This window comes from Adiantum capillus-veneris, chromosome 10 (assembly GCF_014529385.1).
Source record: "Adiantum capillus-veneris isolate H3 chromosome 10, ASM1452938v2, whole genome shotgun sequence".
Classification (NCBI taxonomy): Eukaryota; Viridiplantae; Streptophyta; class Polypodiopsida; order Polypodiales; family Pteridaceae; genus Adiantum; species Adiantum capillus-veneris.
In genome coordinates this window covers 69,527,063-69,536,268 of record NC_140940.1, presented here as the reverse complement: position 1 = coordinate 69,536,268, position 9,206 = coordinate 69,527,063, and the positions used below count along the sequence as shown (strand labels likewise).

The following is a 9,206-nucleotide window of genomic DNA, read 5'->3' as shown; positions in this document are numbered from 1 at the left end:
CCTCGTGCAAATGGGGGGAGTGGGGTGAAGGAGTTTGCCCAAAATAGAGATTCCACAGTTTGCTCCTGAAATGTAAAAACCCCGCTACAGCTCTGCTAGCACCATGAAAAAGCAAGGGGGTACGCTATTTTTGCGATGAACTTGTACTCTCCTTGTTTCTCGGAGACAATTTACCGATGAAAACTATTCGTTCTTCTCAATGAAAAGTGTAAATCCATTTTCTATCCCTGGGTGCTACCTGGGAAAGTGTAAGAGCCTCCCTTACCCCCACTCGCAATCTGTGCGACTCATCTCTAATATGGGAAATCAATCCGATGGACTTCTCCCGGCGGGAAAAAAAAAACCTAAAGGCAAAAAAAAACATTAGCCCCACGAAACGATGTAGACAAGTCAATGGAGTTGGAGAGAGAGAGAGAGGGGGGGGCAAAGAAGTCAACTCCAAGAGAGAGAGAGAGAGAGAGAGAGAGAGAGAGAGGGAGGAAGAAGGAGAGGAAGAGCGTCGCAGAGAGAGAGAGGGAGGAAGAAGGAGAGGAAGAGCGTCGCAGGAAACTATCCCAATAGACCTGAAAGACGAGGAGAGTTGAAGTCAAGTGAGTGAGAGAGAGAGAGAGAGAGAGAGAGAGAAAAGGAGAGGAAGAGCGTCGCAGGAAACTATCCCAATAGACCTGAAAGACGAGGAGAGTTGAAGTCGAGAGAGAGAGAGAGAGAGAGAGAGAGAGCCAACTAATGACGAGGACCCACAGAAGAGCCAGGTTCTCTTCCCTTTCGTGCAGCCCCATTTATGTGGTCTGTCTTGCAATACATCAGACCAGGGATTGGTATAAGCACTCAATTGACAAACTTGTGGAGCATCCATGGCCCTGGATTGTAAAATGTGTCTTTCCAATGCAAGCATCCTCTTTGTTGTTCTCTTCAGCTCGGTGCTTTTGTTGATTATAATATCTCCAACAGAAGCCCAACCAGGTCAAGCCTCTCTCTGTGCGAGAGAGAGAGAGAGAGAGAGAGAGAGAGAGAGAGAGAGAGAGAGAGAGCTAAGCAACAGCAGCATTTAATTTTCATACACCCATGCATACTTTATGCCTACGGTGTTGACCTCAAAAAGCAAGAGAAGATGAAAACAGCAGCTTTGCTATGTGTGCAAAAGACTTTTAGGCTGTCCTAATGCAGTACATGTGCCTAATATGTGTTAATTTCTCCTGAATCTGCAACAGGGTTTGTAAGTATAGATTGTGGGGGCTTGGAGACATTTGTGAGTCTTACAAACATAACATGGGTGACGGATGAAGAATATGTAACAACAGGGCAGTCGGCAACAGTGAAAGATTCTACTGTGAGGTATTTTCCCGAGAAAATACCAAAGAATTGCTATGAGCTGAGGCCAGTGGAAGAAGGGCGGGCCTACATAGTTAGGGCGTTCTTCCACTATGGAGATTTTGACAATAAGGACAGGATGCCTCAGTTCTCTCTTATAGTGGATGCTACAGTGATGGTTAGCCCTGTGTCTGACGATGATACTTATGAGATGTATGTGGCTGCAAAGAGTGATACTATTAGCGTGTGCCTTGCTCGGGATGTGTCCTCTTTGACCGGTGACCCTTTTATCTCCACCCTTGAGCTTCGGCCTTTACCTCTTGGTACCACATATGACACCGTTGCCTTGTCGCAAGGATTTGGCCTATTTAGCATCTACAGTCTCGACCTTGGTTCAAATTACTCATACGTCCTTGGGTATTCCCTTGTCTCTAAACATGATAGATTCTTTTGCGAGCTTTGGTGTGTGTGTGTGTGTGTGTGTGTAGGTTGGGGGGGGGGGGGGGGGGGGGGGGGGAGGAGGGTGTGTTGGAGGAGCTGCATTAATGCATGCATATGAGAGAGAGTGAAAAATGAAATGAGATGTTTATTTACCTTTGTAAAAGCGTTGTGGGACTAGAAAATTACTTCATCGTCATATGATCCAAATGTCTACTAAAGACTAGGTAAAACATGCTAAAAATCATAAATGTAAACGACCAAGTGAATAAAATAGAGCTGGTTGGTAGCATATCTCTCAAAGCCTGATGTCTGTAGTAGGCTGTTACTATATCCCATCACGTAAGCTCTCACACGGGTCGGCTACATCATTACATCCATCTCTTCCTCTATAAAGAACCTCGTTGGAGCCACTCTATGCCTCTCAATAATGGTCTGGACTCTCGATGCGACGATGGTAAATATATATCGTCGACATGATTTATGAGAGGGATGAGGGCGTTGCGATCTACTAATCTTTGTAGCTCTATCCAAGAGGGTCCCAATGCCCATATATTAAAAATCGTGTCAAAGGGTGCTGCTTTTGAGGAAATTTTTCAGTTGCCTCTTAATGGGACCTCTACTAGAGTTGTAAGCTTTGTAATTTGTGCCTTTGTAACTTTAGTGAGAAAAGCCCAAGGCATCTCTGATCAGTGTAATCCTTCACCGTAGACAAAGGCCCAAAGTCGTGCCATGTCATCATTTTGTGACATACCCCTGTCTTGAAAGACTTGTAAATCGTCCTCGATTACACTTGCCAAATCAGACATAAGCCATAAACCAGTTTAGCAGACACTGACTCTAAGTACCGACGCACTAGACGACACAAATCCAGCACTTGCACAAAGAAGATAGTCATTGAACATCCACATCACATTCAAATCAAATCACATAAAATCCATCGAGATCTAGGACCATGATCTCTCGGCAACGTGTTTAGCAATCACATCTAGATCCACACCAGATCTCACTAATGTCGCATTGACTAATTCTTACTGCTATCATGTCCATGTAATCTCAAGATCGAAATGTTGCAGCCATTTTGTCCTTCAAACGTGCACTCAGACACAGTCACATGAGAGAGCACACATAAACAGATTCATGTCGGGAATTTCCATGTCGAGGTACTTCTTTCATAAAGTCATATAGTAGAATACTGTCAGCCCATTAGTATCCTTGAAATCCAAAGTAAAATCAGTGACTTTATTCCATTCGGGTAACCTGTGACAAAAGAGCGGAGTGACTCCCCTCTTGTGCAGTCCCGTCTGCACCAGATTCAACCCCGCTGATCTATGGGATCTTTCGGAATAGACGAAGCTAGACCGAAAGCCTCAAGGTAAAGTCCCAAAATATGAGGAGTATTTGCTGGGTCCTCTTGCTCCATCCACTTTGCATCCAATCATCTTCCTTCAGTTGCAAGTCACGTCGATTCTTGTTGGCTGCCTTCTTATGCCGTGCTTGAGACTTCTCAAGAGCCTCATGCACCTTGGAAAAAGCAGTATCCAGATCTAGATCATATTGATCTGCTTCAAAAATCTTATCCTTCCCCTGTCCGTTGGCACGTCAGTCTCAATCGTCGGGACCTTGAGACGCACTATCATCTGATCCCCTTTCTCCGGAATCCTCTGATGAACTTGCATCTGGTTCCCTTAGTTCGTCGGAACCTTCGGATGTGCTACCATATGATTCTCCAGAATCGTTTGATGAGCTGTCATCTGGTTCCCCTGATTCATTCTTTTCATTGGCCGAATCTTGCCCTGTTGAGGTGGATACTATCGTGTCCGTAGGATAAGTCAATGAGCCGGCATGCATTCCAAGTCGTTGCTTAGTATGTTCCATAAGTCTCTGAATAGAGTCAGATTTTTGGTTTAGACAATAGTCTTGAATCTCTTTTAGCAAACCACAATGAAACTGCTCAATTTGATCTTTCGAAATAATCTTCCGAAACGAAGACAGTAGCAAATAATTATCTTAAAACCTCTGGTAGTAATCATCCAATGTATCTTTCTTAGTCATTCTCAAGTGATCTCAAGCCATGATGACATTTCTTTCCACGTTGCAAGTGCTTCTCTGCGTAACAACAGAGTAGACAACCATGTCTGTGCAGTTCCTTTCAAGTAAGATGCTGTCCTTCGCACCTTGGAGTGTTCTGTGAACAATCTCCAAAGAAGGCGACGTCAAATTGTTGTACAATTTCAAGGGCTCGATGGGTGTCCTGGCAACCTGAAAATGTCTCGAGCTTGATGGCCTGACCCCCTTCCTTGAACTCCTTGGTCTTCTTGCTTATCTGGTCACTGTCAGAAAAGGACGATCTCTCCTCTAAACTGCTAGATGGTCTTCTTGCTTTTTCTCTGCTTCAAAAATCCGGTCTTTGGTGCTTAGAAATGATGGGACCTTCTTAGCACCCTCGACTACCTCAAATGGCGCCTTCCTCGTCGAAGAATGAACTGTGTTGTTGTAGGCAAACTCCACCTAGGGCAAATACTTTCCCCATTGAGTCTTCTGATCGGAAATATAAGACTTCAACAAATCCAAAACCACTGGATTGGCTATCTCGAATTGCCCGTCTGTTTGTGGGTGGAATGAGGATGGGAACTGCAACCTTGTGCCAGCATGCGGTTGAATGTAGCCGGAGCATTTTTAAGGCCAAATGGCATCACCAAATATTCATACAAACTAAAAGTCTTCCTAAAAGCTGTCTTGTAGATGTCTTTAGGAGCAATTTGGATCTGATGATAACCACTCTTCAAATCAATTCGGCAAGTAGAACCCTGAAGTCTGTCGAGTATATCATTGATCCTCGGAATGGGAAATGTGTTCTGGTTCATTATTTATTCATTTTGGGCTCGGCTAGGTCGGGAAGATGGCCGGTTTGGTGGTGTACTATCAGGAATCAAATGATCTTTCGGACGAGCAGGAGGTAACTCTTTTGGTAAGACTTTAGGGAAAACAATTAACCTGAGCTTGCAGAATTTGTTGTCGTTCTTTTTCGAGGTTAGACATATTTGACCTTTGATCATCATTCGTTTATTTCAACAAGATCGAGTAAACAAAAGACTGGATTTCATTAACTGGAAATGGTCGAAGCCGATATAAGTGGGACAGACTCGCACTTCAATACAATCTCTTTGCCCTTCTCATTCTTCAAGATGGTTTTCCTTGCCCTATAATCGACCACGGTACTGTTCTTGGGGAACCAAGGGATTCCTCGGAGGACGTCACACCCTTCCAAAGGCATGATGCAAAAGTCCTTGTGCCCTAAATACTCGTGACAACGCAAACGTATTTTGCCAATGACAGGTGTAATGGAAACATCCCGTCCGGGTGTCTCTAGAACAGCCTCAGCCGGTGGCCTCATTTCCTCGGGTGTAATTCCAAGTCAAGCCACCAATTTGGTTGAAGTTGGCCTTGGCTTCTCCGTCAAAGAAGATAAGGGCTTCCTGGTCTCGCACTTTGCCCCATGCTCTGCAAAGTTTGGTATTTTTTTTTGGTCATCTGATCAGGGACGACGGTCCCCACAAAATCTGGTAGCAATCCTGCTTTCATCTTTCCTTTTCTTCCGCGCTCGGCTGTTGCTCTGTAACTTTCTGGCTTATTTTCTAGTGGTCCTCTAGTTCATCTTCTCAAGAATTCTGTCCAACTCTTTCTACGAGTACAGGTGTCACAAACTGATGACGTGGTAACTATCAAGTTGTTCCAACTTATGGACAACTGTCGAGGGGCCAAAGGGACACTTAGGCATTAAAATAAAGTGTAGAACCTGCTGATGTGGCTGCTGTAAGGACGGCCGTGATTTGCGCTGACTGCTGTACGGACGGCCATAAAACGTGCTGACTATTTACGTGGCAGATCTGTACGGAAATTCCGTTTGTGGCGCTGCTGGCTTTTACTGGCAGCTTTTGGATCAAGTTGCTTTTGAGTTTACTACTTTTGGGGCTCTGCTTTTCGCATCCCTTGTAAGAATAATAACCCCAAGGGGGTCTCACTTCTTAGAGCATCTGGACGTAGAGTTTGAGAGCGAGCACCCGCAAGATTTGTACTTTGCTCAAAGATTAATATAAAAAGAAATACCGAAAGGGGCGTCAGTCTTTGGGGCCAATCTCTCTTGGCACAGAACTACGCCAGGCCGTGACTCAGTAATTGTGAAGTATTTTAAGTGAATCTCTATTGTGTCGCGACAGAATCTAGACTTGGGGTGTCCAAGTTTGTTACAGTGGTATAGACTGATGACGTGGCAACTATCAAGTTGTTCCAACTTATGGACAACTGTCGAGGGGCCAAAGGGACACTTAGGTATTAAAATGAAACGTTGGATGTGCTGACGGGGCTGCTGTACAGACGGTCGTAAAACGCATTGACTGCTGACGTGGTAGATTTGTACGGAAATTGCGCTTTTGGCGCTGCTGGCTTTTACTGGCAGCTTTTGGATCAAGTTGCTTTTGAGTTTATTGCTTTTGGGGCTCTGCTTTTAGTATCCCTTGTAAGAACATTTAAGCCCAAGGGGATCTCACTTCTTAGAGCATCTAGACGCAGAGTTTGAGAGCGAGCACTCACGGGAGTTGTACTTTGCTCAAATATTAATATAAAAAGAAATACCGAAAGGGGCGCTAGTCTTTGGGGCCAATCTCTCTTGGCACGGAACTACACCGGGCCGTGTCGAATCAGTAATTGTGAAGTATTTTAAGTAAATCTCTGTTGTGTCGCGATACAATCTAGACTTGGGGTGTCCAAGTTTGTTACAACAGGGTCCACTTTTCTGCACTCGTCTGTCCTTTCAACTTTCCTCCCGACCTGAGAGGAGAATCAATGGCCTCTCACCGTGGAGTGCTTGATCAATCTTTTCACACATGTGTCAACCTGTAGTTGACGTTTGTACTCCGCTTTGGCAAATTTTTCCGCCAAGAATTTGTCCAAATCTTTATTCTTTCTTTCAATTCAAGCACCGGATTTCAACTTTTCTTTGCCTACCCATCGAGAGGTGTTATCTCTGTCAGATTCTCCGCAAGAATCCATGCGTAATCTGTTTCTTTATGGCTTATGTCCTGTAAGACATAGCGATGAAGACGGGAGCGTTTGATGCGCGATGAAGTAAGGGTGGGAGTGGCTAATAAGTCCGGGATCGTGGCATGAAGATTCTTTCACATACAAATAATATATCAACTGTTTTGTCGTGTTTTCCTCGAGAATCTGTGTGCGCTGTAGAGGGGATTGGATCCTCTGTAGAAGAAGAATCTTTCTGAGCTCTGATACCACTGTAGTAGGCTTGGACACTCCAAGCGAGAAATGAATAGCAACACACGAATAGAAACTTCAAAATCTCTCTCTCTCTCTCTCTCTCTCTCTCTCTCTCTCTCTCTCTCTCTCTCTATATATATATATATATATATATATATATATATATATATATATATATATATATATATATATAGATATATATATATGAAATGAAATGAAATGTTATATTAACGTCTTCAAAAGGCCAGAGTGACCTATGAGACCAAACTGATACAAAAGTGGTGAATCTGTTACAACGTCTGAAAAGTGTGAAAGTGTGAAAATAAATGCGAAAACTAAATACAAAGTATTAGATAAACTTCTTAGGAGCATTCTGGGTGTCTGGTTAGAATGCTTCTAATCCTTTGTTGTAGTCTCCTCCGGTGAAGTGTGCTACATCTCGGTCGTGGTCGTCTCGATTTCCTAAGCTCAATCTCCCTATCAATGAGGGTGCCTTTGGTATGAATGTGGGTACTCCTTTGTGCTCGCTGCTGGACTCTTGCTTCTCCTTCCATTCCTGCTTCTCTCGATCCGAAGAAATCTGTGATCTGCCTCTGAGGCTGTAGTGCTCTTTGTCTTCTCATTAGATTATCCCTGTGCCAATGTAGTTCCAGTAGGTACAGGCCTAAGCACCTTTGATCTTGGTATTGCATGACTCTATCTAGAGGTCCAAAGCCTTCTTTAAATAGGCAATGGAAACGCCCACGTATCTCATAGTATACAGTGCAATGGCATATGTAGTGTAATTCTGTCTCCGGCTCCATTCCGCATAACTTGCAAATTCTGCTCTCAGGTGGGATTCCCCTAAATCTGCCAAATTCAATTTCCAGCTGGTGTGAGGATGTACGAATCTGACCAATAGCACATCTCAAACCATGAGACAAGTGGGTATCCATGTAGCTCGGGCGAATCACAAAACCATCTTCAGATAGTTGTAGGAAGTTTTCTTTGTAGTCGGCCATCTTCATGCTCAATTCTTGTGTAGGGTCTACCCATGTCCTCTTAGTGTCCAACTGTATAAGATCCTGGCGGATGATTTTATTAATCTTCGTTCGTGTGATTGCAGTGATGGAGCCTCAAGAGAGTATTGGAAGGGGGGTAATCTTTCCATACTGAACCCGTGTCTCTGAAACCACGAGGACAGTTGCGCATACCAGCATGATGTATCTCCTTTCATTGCTAACTGTCGAGAGGATTCGAGGGCCAATCTAGTATATCGGCAATTATTTGTATCCCACAAACCATGTATAAAGGACACTGATGTGGTAAGAGCTTCAATTTCTATCGGAGGGGCAGCTAGTTCCGCTCGGGTAATCTGTGGTACGAAGGCCTTGGCTCTAATCATTCGGGAAATCATAGATACCAACGGTCTCTCCATTGACTTCCAATTATCCTCATCCACAGATTGTCCCCAAATCTGGACCCCATAAAGCATAGCCAAAGCCACCACAGTATCAAAGAGCCAAAGTTTTGTTCGTGGTTCCTGAAACTGCACTTGTGAACACATCCTCTCCAACCCTCCCAAGGCCGCAGAGGCTCTACATAATCTAGCATCCGCTGCTTTCTTAAGAGTAAACTTCGGTCCTGTAAATACCACACCAAGGTATGTGTATGCATCTATGTACTCTACTGTATCCTGGCGCCGATCTCCTAACCCACTGCGGTGTGGTGTTAAACACCATAACTTTCCAAATTTACCGACAGTCCGCTGTCCTCCGCGAATTTATGTAATGCATCTAACTGCCTCTGCATTCCATCTGGTGATTCTGCTATCAATACAATATCATCTGCATACAACAACAAAGGGATCCATGACCTTGCAAGCTGAGCACCTCTGCACCCTCTCTATCAATGTAATCTGATACCTCATCTATATACATACCAAATAAAGTAGGGGACAGTGGGCATCCCTGCTTTACTCCAACTGTGGAATGAACAATGTCGGAATCCCCTTCTGGAGTACGTACATAACCAGTTATTACTGACCCGTATAAGGCCATGATCCCCCAGATAATCTCTTTGGGGACCCCTAACTCTTGCATTCTGCGCATCAATCTGGCCCTTGGTACTGTATCAAAAGCTTTCCGAAAATCCACAAAGCAACAATACATCCTTCTCCCGCTTGCTCTTCCTTCCTCAATAAT

General features: G+C 44.2%; 1 protein-coding gene across 1 annotated transcript in view; it reads left to right on the top strand.

Moving 5' to 3' along the window:
- The first annotated feature begins 469 nt into the window (after positions 1–469).
- LOC147449026 (putative LRR receptor-like serine/threonine-protein kinase At1g67720) overlaps positions 470–9,206 on the top strand; it is a 102,046-nt gene continuing 93,309 nt past the window's right edge. The window contains exons 1-2 of the mRNA XM_086521396.1: positions 470–963; positions 1,212–1,728. Of these exons, the coding sequence (XP_086377522.1) occupies positions 855–963; positions 1,212–1,728 (626 nt within the window). The 5' untranslated portion in view covers positions 470–854. The remainder of the gene's footprint in view (positions 964–1,211; positions 1,729–9,206) is intronic.